Genomic DNA, 20729 nt, shown 5'->3' on the forward strand with positions numbered 1-20729 from the left:
GCAGCAACGACTCGACAGCGCGATGCAAATTCAAGTGCATTATAAAATATAATTAACTAAAACTGTATTTTAACTGTACCAATTATACCTACCACCTACCTACCCAATTTTTTTATAAACTTAAGTCGGACCTCAAATTAAAGTAGATACCTAAGTAGCAATGATCAATAAGATATTGTTAATTCTTCTAACAAATAATAATAAGTAGGTCCCACCTATACCTATCTTATAATACCTAATTGTTTCATGCCCTTGAAACAAGTTAAGCAAAAAACATGTACCTACCCAGCTTTTTATCATCGGCGTAAAATAATAGAGCAAAGAGTAAAGACATTTATTTGCAATAAAAGGCAACAAAATAAAGCAGTTATTACCTATTAAAATATTTTTTATCATATAGCTTAGGTAATTGTTAAAGGTAGATATAGGTAGTTCATCACTAACGTATTTCTTATTACGTCTGTTCATAGAAAAGAGCAAATAGGGCAATGGAGTGAACATCTTAACATAGTTGATCTAGGTTTTACTGTTTACAAACTCATCGATAGGTTACTATTTCAGTATGATGAAGTTGGTGAGAGCCGCGTGGAGGAGTGTGAAGATGCGTCCTCGGTCGGTGCGAAGGCAACGTCAACAGCGCGCGGCGGGCAGTGAACGCACCGCGCTCTCACCGCCGATGATTGCGATTCAATTGGCGCGGATGTGACCGCGGCTAAGGTAAGAGGTACTGTTTACAGCGCTTCGTGTCGCCGCGGTTCGATTAAGGACAAATCAATAAGGCAGTCGATAGCGAGTGAGTTTAATAGAGTGAGCGCGCCGAGTGGAGCGCCCTCATTACCCCCGCAATTAGCGCACGGCGCGCTCCCGTCGCCGACGCACCCCGCGCGAAAAACGAATAAAAAGAGCTGCCCTCAAAATGGCCGCCGCCTCTCCCCCCGACCGCCCGCCGACCCCCGAGCCGCTTCGTGATTGCATCCCCGCAGCTCTTATAAATATGGCCGTATTCCTCCCGCCTTTACTGATTGCCCGTATACCCCCCGGCCTCCCCCCGCGACCGCGCCGCCGGCGTCTGAATAGATAAACGAGTCCACGTGGACTGCCGCGCTTATAAAAATCACCTCCACCAATCGCGGCAGCTCCGTTTCCGCCTCTAGCCAACGGCGTAGCAGGATTGCGTGTAACTCCGCCCTTAATAAGCGATCGGCGCGTTTGGGCCAATCGGTGAGCCGGATCCGACGGATTCCGCTCGACGACGACGGAGCAGTCCACGTGGACTGACTCACACACGTATGCGAGTATAATGCCTCGAGTGGAAATAGCTATGACGGCGAAATGTGCGACAGCGAAAAAATAAAATGCGGTCGGTCGGTGCGGCGGCGGATCGAGCGAGCGAGTGGGTGTAAACAGGGGATATTTTGGTGTGGCTCGTTCATTATTATTGAATGCGCGGCGCTAATGGCACGTCGCAGGTCGCGGGTCGCGCCTCGCTCGCGAGCAGAACTTCCTGCTTCTCCCAACGCTTTGACTGCTCACATTAAATAATACGCCGTCATTGAATTACTTTGTTCACATTACTAAACTACTTATGTACCTAGGTTAGGTTGCATTGACAAATTTAAATTCCGTAAAGTTAATCGCGCATAGCACGAATGCTATCTGAAACTAAGTAGGTAGGAACATAATACATGTCACTAACTGAACACATTCTCGGAAGAAAAAGGCCGAGGTAAAAACCTGTCTAAAAGGAAATAACCGAGCGCGGTGGCGGTTGAACGAAGCTCACAGCTCGCGAGTGAAGTGATAGCTATCGACGTAGGCGTATTGTGTCGACCGAACGATAAAGTATGCTTGTCCGGTAGCAATCGCCATTCAACAAGCGTCTTGTCTAAAAAATTAATGATACCTACCTTATAGGTACCTACAGCTCGGCGCTACTGGGTATCGAGTGAGCGAGCCTATAATAGGTACGTTAACTACTGGCTACTGGCTACTAGGTAGCAGTGGCGTGCACTTTATACATGCACAAAAGCACTGCCCTACTATATATATATATACATGGTATAAGATTTTTGCCGTTTTATACAATTTTCCAACTGTATGCATACCCTGGCAAGAAACCCACTGCTAGGTGAAATGTGTTTGAAAGAATTGCTGACTGCAAGATGTGTAGCACGTAGATAACCAGACATAGGCAGTGGCGTGCATAGAGGGTATGCACAGGGTATGCAGATGATATAAAATGAAGGAAATCTCCGAAATGTACGAGTTATAAAAAACTTAAGGATACATAGGAGATATACTGAATTACGTCTATATTTAACATGTAATGGTAGGTACCTACGCATCAAAAGTGCCATCTATGTGCCTATTTGAATAAATAATTATTTGACTTATTAGGTCTCGTGGGAAGTGGAGGGCATAGGGTTTTTTGAAAAGGGAAGGTAGGTATAAGCATAAAGCAGGAGGATGGTATTTATTGCCAAAATCCTTGTTGTAGACCTACGAGTTATACAACATCTAAGGATAGGTAGTGCTTTATTGTATGTGTGAAGTTCACGCCACTCTTTGAAGGTAATAAGCAGTAAGTGAAATGAATACCTGAGTACTTGTTTATACAAGTAGGCAGGTGCATTTGATAAGCCTTAATAAGAAAATCAGATTTCTTATGAAGTGAAGACAATTCAAAAATTTAAATAAGGAAGCAAGACCTACCTATAGGTAGTACCCACTTATCTCCCTGTGTCCCTACTTATGAATTATACTTTTGATTAGTGATTAGAGTGATATAGATACCTAGACCCTACCTACCCAATATGGGTATATCTCCACTTAAGATAGGTACCAACTAAATGTGCCTACCTAGGAAAGTAGAAATTTAAAAATATCCTACTTAAGATTTTTATTTTTTTTCAGGCAATTAAAATACTACTTATCTACTCAAAAGTTTAATTGGTAAAAGAAATAAGTAGATACCTAGGATATATCTAGGTAGGACAGGACTTTTTTTTTTTTGCTTTTGTATTTATGGAGATAGGTAGCTGCCAATAAATAAATAAGAAATTACGTACAGATGCCACAATATATTTCAATTTCAAAAGCTGTTAAGTTAGTTTACGTTAAATTTATTAGGTAATAAACAGACGTTATAGGCTATCGATTTATCTATCTACTTACAAATAGCTATCTATCTAGGTAGGCAGTGTATCTACTAAATAGTAATAAACTCCCGTTCGGTCTATACATTCAATATTAATAGCAAATTACATGCAACAGAGGTGTGTCACTGCGCGACAAATCATAAATCAATTCCCAGACAACTTTACTGTACGCCGAGAGATAAGCGCGTGAAGGAACAATCGCCTAGTTAAGAGAAGCTCGAATAGTTGGGTGTAGGGTTACCACGTAGACATTAACATTTGTTGGAATATCCCAATTTAAAAATTCCAAATCGACGGCCGATTGGCGCAGTGGGTAGCGACCCTGCTTTCTGAGTCCAAGGCCATGGGCTCGATTCCCACAACTGAAAAATGTTTGTGTGATGAACATGAATGATTTAAAGTGTCTAGGTGTTTATATGTATAGCGTACCCAGCCCGCTTCGCCGGGCTAGATTTTGCTTTATTTTATTTAAACAATAAACTTACATCATTATTTTTTAAATTTAAGTCTTATAATATATTAAATCATTTATTTCTCTCCGTATTCATTCTCTTCTATTCTCTTCTCGAGCGGGTGAAGATCTCCACCCATGTACACCCAACAATAGAATATCGTCATAGTAAATAAAAGCTGTATTTGACAGTTCAAAAATAGGAGTGCTCCGATCGTCTACATACTTTACAGGATTACTCGCCAGTTCAATCCGGAGATTCCCTGAAAGTTTCATTGAAATCGGTCCAGCCGTTTCGGAGCCTATACGGAACACAACACACTTTCTCTTGTATATATATAGATAGAAGATAGATTAATGATCCCAGTTTAGCAAAGTTTGATTCTTTGAGGCAAGGAGCTCCTTGCCTCAAAGAATCAAACTTTACAGTAGCGTTTTCCATTGCTTTTTTCTGTATTGCCATATGACTCTACCTGAATGGCTCTAATGACTAAAATGCAAATGGTAGATATTATGCCCGAGCTTGTAATAAATTTGGTTTACACTTGTGCGCCAATGCTTGGAGCTGTGGGAGAAGATAAGTTTGTTTCCTTTCGCGGAGAAAAATGTCCTCTTCCCATGCCAGCCGTGCTGTCAGTCGCAATTAGGCCACTTACAACCATTGAGAAACTATGACTTATTGAATAAATTCGACTTATCGTTTCGTTTATACCTATAAAAAAAACTTTCCAATGCAAAAGCGAGTGCTTAGATTTTATTAGATATACATTAAACAATAAGTGAAAATTCGCCAATTAAGCTCTACGCGTTCCCGAACTCGTTGTGTCTTGAATGTTGAATGAAAATTTACATTCTTTACTATTTCAATGCTCGAGAGCCTATCTTATCCAGTGGCGTGCACTTCATACATGCACTGCATACCCAAATTATTTTATATAACTAGTATTGAAGGGGATTTTTTTCCATTTTATACCATTTACCTGCTTTATGCATACCCTGGTCGCAAACCCTGTGCACGCCACTGATCTTATCTATGATAGGATGATAGATTATTTAATATTGAATGAGATGATTCTACAAAACTACTTGAACACAGTATGTCAGCATTATCGTTCTTTACCTAAATAAGTTCGTACGCAATAGGTACTTTGTCGATAGTAGCAAAACTGTCAGTGATAAAAAACGTGATTTGTCATCACTTTAGTGAATAAGAGTTAAAAGAAATAAGTTGACAAGTTGATTATTGATGTATTTTTATGGAAGCTTGTAAACTACGCTTCGTACATATGTATAGGTTAAGTTACTGGAAAAGCATCTTCATCAATAATTAGCTTGTTATATGTTGTATAAATTACACTCTGTAATTCGAGTGACAACATAAACTTAAACTCTTAAATTGTAAATAGACACCCACGAAATAGGAATACCAAGTGTGGGTACCGTCGGATACATCGAATCTGTAAATGCTGTTTTCTTAATATTTTTTTTGTTCTATCTACATAGCTAGGCTAACTAGTCATTCTTATTTGTCTTAGATAGTTAATCTTTAATAAGATAACTAAATCTCAGGGAGTCTTCATGTGCTTCTTTGCCGAAAGGTAAATTTAAAAAAAACTTAGGAAAAAGAAAAGCCTTCGCCAGGTTTATTTGTACGGAAACAGAGTTTATTTAATTGTGTCCTTTCGTGAAATAAAATCTGGCAACTCTAGTACGATAGCTCTTAAACTATATGACGCATGCTTCCCGGCCGAACAATGCCGCAGTCATTAAAATGGCATTCCTTCACGAACATTATTATACACTCAGCACTGGAGGCCGGTGTTTACACTAGTTTAAGCTCGCTACTTCCTTTATAGAACGTAATGATGGAGTGGTTAAATTAATATTTTAGTTTTCCAGTGTTACCTGTCTGATTAATGGCTCCGAAACAAAGTCTATGTGCCTGATAATAGAGTTTGGATTCTGTAAGATGCGTTAAAAGAGCTAACCAAGCTAATACCAGTATACCTATCTGGTTTATTATCAGATCAGAAATAAGCGCGAGAAATCACTTGCAGCGAAGTCGAGACTTCTGGGTGAGGCACATCTTACATACAGACAGAAGAAATTATACTTGTGCTTTATAAGTTATTTAGGTTATAAAAAATGTTATAACTACATAATAAGGTGTATGGATTTTTTACCTAAATGATAAAAAAGTGAAGAAAAGTTTTTCAAAGTCCGCGTATGAGTCAATCGAGAAGCTAGAAAAGATGTGATGCTAACATCATATTCATCTAAGTACCACCTACTATTATTTTACTTGGTATACTGAGTTAGTAAGTTGTTATTATTTTAGTTGATACATGCATACATACATACATACACCCTCACAAACTTTCGCATTTATAATATTAAGTAGTATGGTACGCATGTATTCGATCGTTGTCCCATATGCCTTGTCCCTATGCAGTTATTTGTGAAGAGTAATGTTTTTTATCTCCGACAATATTCATCAGATCTTCATTAAAATTAGACAATAGGTACATGTTTTATATTAAACACTTTAAAATATAATATAATATTTATTAAAATCGGTTCAAATTTAACGGAGCTATGAAGTAGCCTAAACATTTGCAGCCCATTTCCCGGAGGATACTTACTGTTTATCGGGATAAAAAGTATCCTTTATGTTGACCCGGGATACCAGCTACCACTATACCAAATTTTATTTAAATCCGTTCAGTAGTTTTCACGTGCCCGGACAGACAGACAGATAGACGGATAGACAAAAATTTAATAAATATCTCAATAATCTGTTTTCGACCCAGTATCGATTATATCCCCCGGTAAAAAATTTCAAAATATATTGTATGTGCCAAAATCTTCCACTTACAGTTTTATCATAAGTATAGATTAAGTAGTTATAACTTTGAGTAACATTGTGAGATGGTGATAAGTCCGTTGTTGGCCTTTTCGTGAACCATCAATCATCATCACGTTTAAGCGCGTTTTGTGCACAAAGTGATATCCTTTTCCACAGGAAACATTGTGAAAAGTACAGCACCACCTATAGACCGGTCTAATTTAGTTTAGTATAGATAAATATTTGTGTAGGTATAACAGAATTTGCACCAATTTCTACGTAACTAAGTGTAAAATAGATTTAAGTTGATCCCTTTTTTTCAAGTGCTTAGCATAGAAAGAAAAGCACACTGCACAATCATATCTTTTGCTAAAAATACGCATTTTAAGCACAAAAAGTAAATCCAGTTTCACGCAATCTCGTATCTAAATTTGCGATATTGTTTAACAAGTCATTCGGTAAAGTAAAGCTGCCAACCTGCACCGGTTCGGAATGTTGCTTTTACCGAGAATGAGCTTTGCAAGAAACTCAATAGATTACCGGTTATTCTTTTTAACTTAAAATTAGGCAGGACAGGTTTCACATCTACCTACCTCCTACGGTTTGTAATTTTTTTCTGGTGTAAGAGAGAAGTAAAGTCTATTTAGTTTATTCTAAAATATAAATCTACCTTTATAGTAAAGCTATACTTTTACGTATTTAAGTAACGCTTTCTCTCTTTTATGATATGCGAGAGGAGGGCTGTGCTAAGTGTAGGGTTCATGAAAATGAACGAATGAACGAACGAATGAATTTGTTGGTAACCTATGCTCAACTCAAGTAGTGCACCGAATTTGATGACATTTCGCACAGATACCGATGACACACAGATGCTGCTTTCATGCCAGAGACGAATATAGGTTTTCACGGGAAAATAATAAAAAGAAAACCGAAACAATGAAGATGAAGTTATTTTGCACACATATTTTGTTGTTATCATTATGACTAAGTAGTAGGTATTTCTTTAATTTTTTCCATTTTTTGAAAATCTTATTTTAAATAAATACCTATTGTTCGTGTAGTTCATAAGTAGGTAAAATGAGAATAATGATGTAAGTAATTGTTAGTTTATGTAAGTGGAATTATCCATACTAATAATTAAATAAATAGCGTGTTTGAAAACAAATAAGACTTAGAAGCATAGCAATTCGTTCTGAGATGAAATCAGTGGCGTGCAGTGGGTTTCTTACCAGGGTATGCATACAGTAGAAAAATTGCGTAAAACAGCAAAATCGTCTTCCTATACGAGCTATATAAATTTTAGGTTAAGCAGTGCTTTTGCTCATGTATGAAGTGCACGTCACTGGATGAGATCTGTGCCCTCTAGTGGGTTGATAATGGCAGTCGTATTAATATTATTAGCCAAATAGATATCTTTGTCGTGTTACTAACATTTTGATTGCGAATTCGCCTACATAAGTAATTACAAAACAATGAATTGTTGATTCATTCGAGTAGGCATCAAGCCATCTACTTATGATAAGTATTTATTTACTTCAAAGGTGTGGGTAGATAGATATATGGGCTTAATTGCCTATACTTAACTCTAACTTGGCATCCTCAACAAAGTTAAGCGCTACTTCACGCCAGAACAGCTTCTAACCCTGTACCAAGCTCAGGTTCGGTCGTGCATGGAGTACTGCAGCCATTTATGGGATGGCTCTGCCAAGTACCAGCTCGATGCTTTGGATTCGGTGGATCGTCGTGCTAGGAGACTCATTGGCAACGACCTTGTAGTCAGTAGACTTCAAAGCCTTGAACACCGGCGCAAGGTTGCTTGTCTGGCTGTTTTCTACAAGATACATTTCGGAGAGTGTGCTCAGGAGCTATTCGATTTGGTCAAACCATCTCCTTTCTACCATCGAACTGCGAGGCACCGAAAGAATCTGCACCGTTACGTGGTTGAAATACCATCAACACGTACGAAGCGTTTTGCTTCTTCCTTTCTGATCCGCACCGCAAAGGCCTGGAATGCCCTCCCATCTTCCGTCTTCCCTGATACCTATAATCTGGGTACCTTCAAATCAAGAGTGAATAGGCATCTTCTAGGCAAGCGCGCTTCATCTTAGGCTGCATCATCATTTACCATCAGGTGTGATTGCAGTCAAGCACTTGTCTATATACTTTAAAAAAAAAAAAAAATACTTACCCATTATTTATTAAACTTCTATAATAATGTGAGGTGTTTTTTTTTATATTAACGGTAGGCCAGCGCTTGGCGACAATCATGCCCGTTAGAAAGCAATGATGAGGTCTAAGTTGGAGCACTCTTGCTCAGAAAAAGCCTATTCACTCTTGCCTTGAAGGTACTAAAATTATACGTGGCAGGAAACACAGTTGCCGGGAGGGCGTTACACATCTTAGCGGTACGTATCTGAAACGTGGATAAAAAGTGTTAAAACAAACAAGCATTATTTAGAACCCATTGCACCAGCTAGGCTATTCTTTATCTCATTTGACACCAAATTTAGCTAGCCACTGAGGAAAGTTGCCATCAAAATATTACCTCCAAACCATAACCTACTCATAGGTACATAACGCAGTAATTGTACCTATCTGCCAATCGAGTTAAAATTAACTCAGTTGGAAACTAAGGTTTTAAAATTAAAAACATAGTTTTAACAGGTTATTTGATGGCAACTGTCCATAGTGGCTAAGCTAAATTAAGTGTCAACTAAGATACAAAATCGGTTTTCAGATCTTGTGTCATGTTTTTACTCAGTTGTTAATAGTTACGATGCATTGCACTTACTATCCCTGAAATTTTGTTACCTATTGATATCTACAATTAAACTTATTTAATTACCTAAAACTTTCTTACTATCTAAGACTACATAAAGTTGATGGATAATAATGAAAGCCATACCTGTAGTTAAGTACCTAGATTAAGTATTTAACATATATGACATAAGTAGGGGAGAGAGGGGCTAGTTGTTACATTTTCTTCTTTTTACGACGTAAGCGGTATCTTAAAGAGCACGTTGAGTTCAAAACAAAACCGGCTGAGTTATTAAGCTGTTACTACTTACCCCCGTTACAACGAGCCCCTGTCTCCCCTACGATAGGAAAGTAAAATTCAAGATTCAAAATTCAAAAATGTTTTATTCATGTAGATCTTATCAGTTATCACAGGCACTTATGAAGCGTTCATACATTTAACATGTAACACTAATGTTAGTGATGGTGATAACTGCATTCGTGATTCGTTAACTTAAAACTAAAGCTACGACTAAGAGTAGGCTAGAATTAAAGCTAGGAGTTAGCAAATAGTTGCCGATATGGTTATAAATTCCATCATTATTGGTTCATTGGTTTCCGAGATCCGAGATCAATGCTCACAATAATAGACGTGGTGAAGGTAAAATACTCTCGGGTATTGTTACGTCGCTTAAGACTTTGCCAATATAGGGTCGTAGAAATATTTTATAAGCCAGCATTTTTTTTTGCCAATCATGATATTTCTCATCATGAAAATGAACGAGGAAAATAATATCCTCAATATAATTTTTTAATTCGATATTTTAAGAATCAAAATCAAATGATAAACTAAGAGAATTATTCTTAGCAAAATGATTTCATAGGCCATTAAGCATTAAGGCCTTAATCCTCAAAGTAAAGAAAAAAAGGAGCTTTGGGCTGAACAGGGCGGAATATGTGCCTTCTGGGAAGCGCGTTGACTTTTTTCAAAGGCCCTTCGGTGGCACAATGGCCGAGTTATACAACTAATTGTTCGCGCCGGATAATAATAAAGCTCGTTTTGTTTGAGTTTAAATATTTTACGACAGCGATACGAGAACGATACGATGACCAAGCAACTAGGTACCTAAGTAGTGTCGGTACGAGTTACAAGCTGAGTGTCCAGTGTGATATTTTCTACCTTCATAAGTCAACCAATTCGATCGCGTGGAACTCCGATTAGTGCCTATGGAATCGAAAGAGAGCCGGGTTTTGGGTTGACCAAGCTGGATCCCACCACGTAGCTCTAACTTTTCGGAGTTATAAGCATTTTATATTGCAGGAATTTAAAATGGCACTTGCTTTAAAGGTGAAGGAAAACATCGTTAGGTAACCTGCGTAAGAGTTCCTCATAACATTCTCAAAGGTTTGTAAAGTCTACCAACCCGCGCTTGGCCAGCGTGGCGGACGACGGATTAAACTTTCATTCTTGGAGGAGACCGGTAATGGGTTGATAATGGTATTGTAGGTTGATAACATTTATACATTAGGTATAAGTATAATTAGATATATTTAAGTATCGTTACATATTGCTTAAGAAAAAACTACGTTTCGCCAAGACTATGAATATAGCATATGGTATAGTAGGTAATACTGTATTTGGAGCGATCAGTCTTTCTGTATAACCAAGCTAGTCGTGTTATGTAAAAACGATGTTTCTTATTGCGGTGCGAGTTGACGCGCTGGGATCGGGCGCTCGGGCGAGGCGAGATATCTCGGTTCGCCCACGTTTGTTTACTGACCGCCTTGCCAATTAATCGCGTGTTTATATTATCCTAATGAACCGACTGATCTTTGATCACCTCGATGAGCTATGTTGCGATTAGCAGATAGTGTTGTCGTTGTTTTCCATTCGCCTTCGTTTTTGTGTTTCTTATTATCTATATCGGGTTATCTATTTTATCCTTTTTTTTTGTTTATTGAGATAGGTAAATATCGGCACTCTAATGTAATCACCATAAGAATATGAAAACAGGCCATATAAAATTTTATTTGCTTAGATATAGGTATCTATTTACTTACCTATTAACTTCTGTAAATCTATAACAAGCCAGAATATTTTTATTACTATTTCATCAATTCCGCGCATAGTTATCTACAGCTATTTTCTTTTCTTCGATGTAACCTACCTACTCTATATTTCTGTCAAATCCAAATGGATTTCGATGCTTGGTCTAGCTGTTAGACTGATATTTAGGCCCACACGTTCAAGTTTTTAGGTAGAAAGAATAAATAACAATCATCATCATAACAGAATCGGAAGTTGGTGATAAAATTTGATTTTATTTAGGTACTTTTCTATCGATTCGAAGTGTAAGTGGGTACATGGCTGTTTTCATTTTCGATGTTACCTGCTCTATATTTCCGCCAAATCCAAATGCATTTCGTTTAAGATCCATACGTTCCAGTGTAAATAAAAAATAAATAACAATCATAACATCGGACGGTGGTGATAAAACATAATGGAGGTTGCGAGCGGTGACATCTCCGCGATACCGCTTGATCGCTGTTTACGTGTTATCGGGTCACGATCGTGCGACCACTGTCACCTAGGGAGCCATTCTGCAGGATAGCACTATATTTTTTATTTCACTACACCATATAAATTTAAAACCCGAGCAAAAGTTGCTTTCAACCTTCTCTCTAGAATTTTCCACGCAGGTATTTAACTATTTAGGTATCTTTTTAATACCTATAGTGAGTAAACACTCTTGTAACTAGAATCATAATCTAGAAATGTTTGCCCGAAACCGTGATTAAAATATTATATCTAGGTACCTACCTAAAAGTAGCAGAACCAGAGTGACATGATAAGCTGAGACACAGGTGATCTCAAACTGTTAACCGCTATATTTAATTGAAATAATTCTCTGAGATTTAATATCCTTGTGGCTTAACATTCCCATGCTGGGAACTACGGTGGGATAAGAAGTTGCCTTGCCTCTAGATTACCTGTTAGCAGAGATAATTGTATCTGGAGCCGGCGCAGCACTGAAACCTCTGACTGCCTGGAACTTGTTGCTGGCCTACCACGAAAGGAGAGTGCGGTACCGAAATACAGTCGAGCTTAGACTGGCCTAGACCTACGAACTATTTTTCATATTATTAGTTTCAAATATACCTACCTGATCTTTAAAATTTTGCCCTTATTCTTTATTTTACCATTAAGATGAAAGAATAACGTGACAGCTGGTACTTAATTAAAAAAACAGTACATAGGTAATAAAATGCACACCTATGCCTAAAAAAGGCCGTAACATTTTTGTACTATTAAAGGTGTGCATGTACCTATAATTCAGTAGGTACAAACTGTAAGTAGGTAATTAAATGACCAGCTGTGCCTAAAACCTACTGTAAAATTTTGTGCTATAAAAGTGAATATTTAAAACTCAGTACAAACAGTAAAAAGGTAGTAAAATGACCAGCTATCCCTGAAACACACCGTAACATTTTTGTACTATAAAAGTGTGCATATACCTATAACTCAGTAGGAACAAATAGTAAGTAGGTAATCAAATGACCAGCTGTGCCTGAAACAAACTATAACATTTTGTGCTATTAAAGTCAATATGTAAAACACGGTAGGTACAAACAGTAAGCAGGTAGTAAAATTACCAGCTATCCCTGAAACACACGGTAACATTTTTGTACTAATAAAGTGGAGTATCTATAACTTAGTACAAACAAACACGTTACGGAGTACCTTTAGGGGCACAAACTTATAAACATAAAATACTCGTTGTCAAGGAGTCTTGTCGTTTGTGGGCGCGACATATCGTGGGCCTCGACAAAAAAGAGAATTACCAACTTAACAACAATAAAAAATAAAATGGAACGAGGATTTAACGTGAACCTTGTCACCGTTTTTTTTATACCTTTAGGTAGGTAATACTTACATGCACTTTTAAATCGAAAGTCGACCAGTGTGTCTGTTGATAGCTATAATGAGTTCACACTGGTAGCGCTTTATAGGCTCATACCTAGAAGAAATTTATACAACAATAACGCATCAAATAAAATATAAAACAAGCTTGGTTTGGAATTGATTTAGCTAGATCGATATTAGTTGTGGGATGGTGATTTTAAAAATAATAGAAGTTTCCGTATGTTGTGGACTTCTTAGTGGGTGTGTTCAAAAGTTGAAAGCTTCGGGTTTTATCTTAAACACGTCTTTACGTCGCAATTGCGTGCGTGCAAGCATGCGAATATTTCAAGACCTAAATTATCCAAATCGGCACAGCTTTTCTCAAGTTTTCAGCAATTAATTTTCATATATAGAAAGACTAAGAATAATAAAAAACACACACATAACATATACGTAAGTATGCATAGGTTGCCTTCTTAAAACTCAATGTTATGATTGAAGTTTGAATCCGCATTAACGAACTATGCAGCGTAGTTAGCAACGCGATCCGTATTGAGCCACTCAAATACGCTTTATGGCTATTAATACGCGGATTGATGCGGCTAAAGAGCCGTCATATAAATAATGTTCAATGGAATGCCTACCTATATTCTTGAGTAGGGTTGTCACTTGTATATTTTAATGTTTAAAGAAGAAAAATACCGAAATGAGTGAATAACAAGCCTATCTAGCGTAACTTGCATTTATGTATAAAAGCGCGGCCACTGAAATCACTGCTAGTAGACATAGAAGGAGGATAATTCCATTTTACGCCATCCCACTTACCTACTTTTTACATACCTTGTGCAATTAATATAATTTCATAATTATTTTGTAAATATTAGTCAAGTGACTTTGAGTGAGTGAATTGGCGGTCAACTGACTAACCTAACACTAAGTTAGGTCAGACAGTTGACCGCCAATTCACCACCGCTTGGTCTACGTTAGTTAGCGGTTGGATTGCTGGGAAAGTCTTAAACGAAGGAAAAAAGGGGTTTCTAAAAAGTGCCTTGGCGGAGAAATAATTTGAAAAATAAAATTATCCACGCACATAACGTGAGCTGGTTTGATTTTATATTACCTGGTTATAATTCTCGTGCACGCCAGTGGATGGTGATATTATTAATAAGTAAAGTTAAAGTGAAAGTAGGCCATTAAATCTGAGACAAAAATACCAAATTAAAATACAAGATTAATTATTTATTTGTTTTTATTCACTTTACATGTCTTAAAAGTCATAAAACAATTATTTATATATATACTAGGCAAGAAAAAAAGCCAACATTCCGCTAAACTTAACTGTACCTACCTACGTTTGCTACAACCCTATAACTTCAAAAATACCTACGGAGGTACGCCTAAAAGTATGATTAATAATAAGGTAAAACAGGCCATTATTTAACTTTGCGTAACTATATCTAGACAACATAGAGAATAATAAAGTTAAGAACGCAGGTAGTAGTTGGACTAGGTGATTTGGAGATAGTGAATAATAATGGGAATAATAAGTAATATGTAACATACCCTATTAGTATTACAGTTAAGTACATAGTTCAACAACCTGGTATTTTTATAGGTATTCCGCGGCTGAAGCCTCAACTTAACAGGAGAATAAGAGAGATGTAGGTAGGTATATAGGCACCTAGCTACCTGCATCTAACCTACCGACCCTAAGTTGCACTTAAGCCTAGTGACACACTTCAGCGTGCACGTAATCTCAAACTGTACCGCTAACTCCACTGTGCTCGGTTTTCTTTTCCCCTCCAAGGCTCCATTTTCCCCGACACAAATTGGTCTTTTATTTAACTCTGCTGTAAACAAAGCTAAGTAAGGTGTGAGTCCCTCCTTGTTTCTCATGCAGGAAGATTAGGAGTATCTTCTCTAAACTTGCCCCAAAGTAGTAGTGGGTTACATGGTAGATACCTACCTAGATATCTGTCAAAGTTTGTCCTTCTTGCCAGGCGTTGCTGCGAGTGCAGAGTCATCTATTCTCTTGTACCTACCTAAGTAGTAGTTAAGTTTACTGCGTGACTTGAAACAAAAGGAGATGCGGGAGGGACCTATCTGGTTACACGCTGAGTGTTGCCGAAGTTTTCAAGATATCTAACTATTTAGAGATATCGACCAACATAAATTCTAAGCTTTTTAGACGTCTACAACACGAATGTCAAAGTTGATTACGTAGGCTAACCTAACCTTACAGTTAAACACCATATCTCATCGGTTCCCTCTGAAAATCCGCTAATAATACGTATCTATTAGAGCGTATATCTCCGATTCGCCTAAGTATTCCTCAAACATAAAAGATAGTCGACGAAAAATTCGAGTTGAGAAAATATGTATGGCAGCGGCATGCGAAGGGTGGCAGAGGAGGTGGAGAGCCGGGGGGAGACGAGGCGGTCCCCCCACCCGCGTCAGTTCAGTTGCAGCGCTTGTGCGTAGTGGTTGTGTAGCGTCTTGTTATTTTCTGTATCGCGTGTGACTTGCCGCGCGTGTTCCCGCGCGTAGTGTTTGTATAGTGGCTTGAGTGGAGTGTGTGCAGTGTGCCCTGTATTTTTTCTGGAGTGTGCTGCAGACGATGACCGCGTGCGTTTGACGTGGGGATGTATCCTAGCGCGGGCGCAATGAACGCGGCCGCAGCCGCCGCAGCCGTGGCGGCCGCAAGGCATCCGGTGAGCCACACGCACTTTACATAAATCATCCTCGAGATAATCAACTTGTCTCCCATTAACGCGGTGCATTGTTTTGACAAATCGCTCACGGTGTGAAAGCACGGGGAAAGTGGTGGCACGATTCCATGTGCCGTATATACCTATTAAACGGTTCCCATTTACAAATCATACTTGGCCTAAAGTGTCACCTAATTCCTAAAAAATTGTTACACAGCGCAGCCACTTCTGTGAAATTGCTTCTAAAAGTTTTATAGTTCTTCACATCGGTCTATTCGGATCGAAAATACATAAAAATACATGTTATACAAAAAATACAAATACCTTTTGTAATATATAGTTACTTTATATAACCTTGTTGCTACGATAACCGTTGTTAATAAAGGTCAAATTTCAATATTCCCACAAAAGTAACCGATGGCGATTGATGATGATCCTGCTATACATCTGTCGTCACTCCCGACTGGGCTCATACCCCAGTTTTAAACATAAATTCTATCGCTAAACATTAACCACAGTGATATAAATATTTTTCAACGTTATACCTACTTCGTGTTTATATTGTCTTTGACATAATATAAACAGTGCATCATTAAACATGTAACTACTTACCGTAATCGCTATGTCTGATTTAACTACGCAAAAATTATAATACGTGTTTATATAATAATCCCATTTAATTATCCCAGTCTACTTGTCACGTCATTAAACTTTTTAAATCGTGGGAATTATAGCAATGACAAGATAAGTACCTACCTATTTGTGATGTCAAGTGAACCTAGTAGATAATTACAGTGAGACAAAGCAAATGTTTAATTGCCTTGAGTGATTTTAATGTCGCATGCGATATCCACTGTTCAATGGAATTCTTACAAATCAATTGCCTGATTTATTAGCATTATTAACATTTTGAAATTACTAAGAAATAAATAGGTAGGTATGCCAACCGTATATTTACTTAATTTTGGCTAGTCACGAATTTGTTTTACACCTAACTGTTTCCCAAATAAAGTTTTTCTAACTTGAATTCTTTTTTTGCGATTTTGATGTTAAACAGAAGGTTGTAGAATTTCTCCGGTACGCACCTAGGCATAAAACGTACATTATACATTTAATTTGTTTTATAATTCGTTTTATTATTCTGGAAGTAGGTGGAACATTGGATTGCGTTTTACATAAAGGGGTAAACTTTTCATAATTCTTTAATAATTACAAAAAGTGGGTTACTTTATAAGAAGCAATGGGGCGGGATGTCCTTCTTTATGTTTGTGTCCGAATTTAATTAGAGCACTTCTCTCTTATCTATAAACAAATACAAATGAGCTTTAGAAAATATTTTATTTGATTAACAAGCTTGCACCTGTTTCCAGAGTAAAGTTCCTAGGTACCTACTGTAAAATTATACCATTTTAAGTTCCGAACTAAGATAAATTACTATAAAATAAGAAAATAAATCTGTGTACGTTGCGTTCCAGAAAAAATAACACTATATAATTCTTGAAATTGTTGGAATGCTCCATTGAAAAGCAAAGTTAGCCAACTCGAACACGTGTTGTTAAATCGTTGAAAATTTAACGGCAATGTTCCTTGAATTGTAGAGTGCTAACTGTTAACCGTATTACGTATGACAGAAGGCTTTTACTTCGCTCTTTTACGACACTGGCTCTCGCTTTATGACTAGCATAGTGTGTTTCGGGGGAGGTGGAAGTAGGGTTACCAGGTAAAAAAATCAAATGTCGGGAGAAAAGGCCCGATTTCCATTGAAATTGAGTTTTTTATAGTTTAGAATTTTCTCTCTCTAAAGATGCCTTCAGTCGGAGCAATACTTTCAGTTCAATATAATTGGCATTTTATAAATGAAAAATTAAATGTCTATGTAAAAATTATTACCATACAAAGATAATTTACAGTTTGTTAAACTTTTTCTAAAATCTTGAGATTTGCAAAATCCAGCCACATTCTTCGAATAGACCAAATATCCTAATATTCCAGGACAAATCCTGACAAATGGTGACCCTAGGCGAGAGGGGGTGCGGGGAGGACGGGTGTTAATGTAAATGCCTATTTGTATGTTTGCTTAAAATCCGTGTCGCGTCCTAGCACTCTGCTCTCTGTCAATATTTGACAGATGGAATTACCGCTAGCTACAACAAAATGAGATGGCGTCTTGGGTTCACGTTTCTTCGCAAACAACGGCTTGCTTTTAATTTCCGTGAACAACTAAGGTGAAAAGAATGTTTGTGTTAGCATTTGTTAATTGACATATCTTATATAGGTAGGTATTGGTCTTGGTTAGCAAGTTCGGCTACATTACACAGGGTCCTGTTGGTTTGATTCCCGGGAAGGATTCCGTCAGATCTTGAAATCGAATTCTGTACCTAATCATACCCCATAACCGATATAATTTTAAATAGTGGGTACATCACACAATCAGTAGAACTACAGTAACAGCCGATTTAAGCCTTGATAAATGCCTTTATTTCTACTCATTACAAAACCATATCAACGCGACAGTAATCCCTAGATAAGAAGCTTTCATTAAGTACAGTATAACATTATTTCCTGCCTATATTTTTGCTAATAAATAAAAGATTATAATTTACTATTTTAAAAACAACAGACAAGTAAACCTACTCGCTTTTTTCTTACTTGTCCCATTAGGTGTGTGAAAACTTTTCATAAATTTTGATTGTAAAATGTGTTTGAAATATTTAAATGTATAATAATATAAAAAAAAGCGAGCACTCTCGATATATTCACCTTACAAGCAATAAAAAACAAAATCAGTTCGTGAGCTTCGATGCGATGCTTCGATGATGTAAGATACCTATGTGTGTGTCTGTACACACACATACAAAAACAGGTCAAACTTCTAACCCCCGTCGTTTTTGAGTCGGGGGTTACAAATTGAAAAAAAACAATTAAATTAATAAAAAGAGATTTGTTCTCTCGATGTGCGATTTTTTTCATGATTCAATATTTTATTAACATAGTTTGTAATAAAATGTAGTGAAAAGATTGTTTACAAGATAAGACAATTAAGAAAAAAATTAGTTTTAGGTATTTGCCTGCAAACGGAAATGTATCAAGTGAAAAGGGATTACGTATCTCGGCTGACGCGATAAGAGCGCCTTGAGTCAATGCTCGTCCGAAATAATTCCCCACATTTGTACTGATAACGTTATCAGCACAAACACAGCATTTGGAGTATGCTAACAAGTAACAAGTCCCCGTCACTATCAACACGCCATCAATTTGTTCGGCGACACTCGTCTACATTTCTGGTTCGATGTTAATACCTACTGATAAAGCTATGATTGAACTGGTTTTTGTATGGATTAGTTTTTTTTTTTGTATTTTAGGTACCGCATGTTGCTAAGAAAATAATCCTATATCTACTTAAAAGAAAAATATAGAGGTTGGAGGATCAGGTTGCCTACCTAGCTAGATAGAGATAAACATGTGACAAAAAAATATAATTTTTATTTGCTTCAATTGCTATTAACTTATCGAATATAACTTCTATTTCTGGTTACTAAAATATGAAGTTATGACAGAGGAAGACGCATGTTGATTAAAATCAATTGGAATAAAACAAGTAAGTAGGTAGGTAGGTTAGTTAAACCACGAAAATAATGGTGCTGAGATTCAACAAACTTCATCTAACTTTTAAACATAATTATAGATACATTATAAGACATCATAGTGTAGATAAATCAAATAAGTGCTAAATTGAGTCTTTTTTTTAAAATGGTAATTTGTTATACAAACATTTTTTTGACTAAGCAAAATAATAAACATCAAAATCGGTCTATAAAGAGTATGCAGTAGGTATAGCTAAATGTCCAACTAATTAGTTTTATTCTTATTTTCTTCAAAATTTTTAAAGGGCGCTTTATCACGTCGTGATCAAGTTAAAAGTAATTGATGCATTTCGTAAATAATTTCTAAACCCTATTACCGTACTTTTATGCTTCACAACGAAATAGAATAATTTATTTTTGTATGTTAAAGTTATAAAAATAATGGTTTAAGTACATTGTTCTTGGAAAGCTCTAAGTTATTTAACATTTCAGTGTTAGTTACAATTCATTTGTCATCCAACACGATGGGCAGCGACCCGGCGCGGCGCTGTTTCTCGGAAAGTAAAATCGGCTTTCCGATCCCTGCGCTACCATATTAGTTTTACTAGCATTTTTATCCTCCAACAACAACTGTGAACTGTAAACCGATTCCCAATAGCCGTTTTAATGGACTTTAAAACCACGGTATTAAGTTTAAAATAGCCCGAAGCGATGTTGAGATATAACGTTTCGAAAACGATTCGTCGAATTTAAATATTTATCTAAGCGTGTTTGGATTGTAAGTGCGAATGGTGTTTAGATGTTTACAGTGCTTCTGAACTTGTGTATACTTTCCGGAGCTAGATCTAATATCACTAATAAACTCTTGACATAAATCTATTTTCCCGTTCCAAAGAATATAAATACGATAATGGCTCCGTGACAAAACTAAGAAATCTACGTCCCAGTGTAGCCTGTACGTACATCGCGTGACTTCAACAATCAATGGGGATTATGCAAATTATTCACGAATTCAAGTTTATAGACAAATAAATATTAACAAAATTTAAATTGTAAATGCGACTTGTCTTAAACTGCGATAGACTTTTTAATATGGCATCAAACAAATAACTGTTTTTATCAGACACGAGGCTTTAAACACGCTAATAGTTTATTCCTAATCAGCATTTCTTGTGGAATAAAAGTGCATGGATACCTCCATTATTTATTACATATATTTAAATTCTTTAGACAAAAAACATAAAATTCGCCTCAACAAATTTTTACGTATAAAATTTCGCTTGAATTCATTCAGTTCATTCGAAATTCAAATTCCAACAAAAGAAGTCCTTTCGCCGAGTGAA

The 20729-nt window shown here is 36.9% G+C and overlaps 1 protein-coding gene and 1 pseudogene across 2 annotated transcripts in view; one reads left to right on the forward strand and one right to left on the reverse strand.

Annotated features, from left to right (window-relative positions):
• Window positions 1-846: 846 nt before the first annotated feature.
• LOC120632873 lies at window positions 847-2632 on the reverse strand (annotated as a pseudogene).
• Window positions 2633-15566: 12934 nt separating this feature from the next.
• The window catches only part of LOC120632628 (protein groucho-like), a 109324-nt gene continuing 104161 nt past the window's right edge, over window positions 15567-20729 (forward strand). For both annotated transcript variants that reach the window (XM_039902571.1, XM_039902572.1), the window contains exon 1: window positions 15567-15805. In XM_039902571.1, the coding sequence (XP_039758505.1) occupies window positions 15737-15805 (69 nt within the window). In that variant the 5' untranslated portion in view covers window positions 15567-15736. The remainder of the gene's footprint in view (window positions 15806-20729) is intronic.

Source organism: Pararge aegeria, chromosome 20, assembly GCF_905163445.1.
Source record: "Pararge aegeria chromosome 20, ilParAegt1.1, whole genome shotgun sequence".
Classification (NCBI taxonomy): Eukaryota; Metazoa; Arthropoda; class Insecta; order Lepidoptera; family Nymphalidae; genus Pararge; species Pararge aegeria.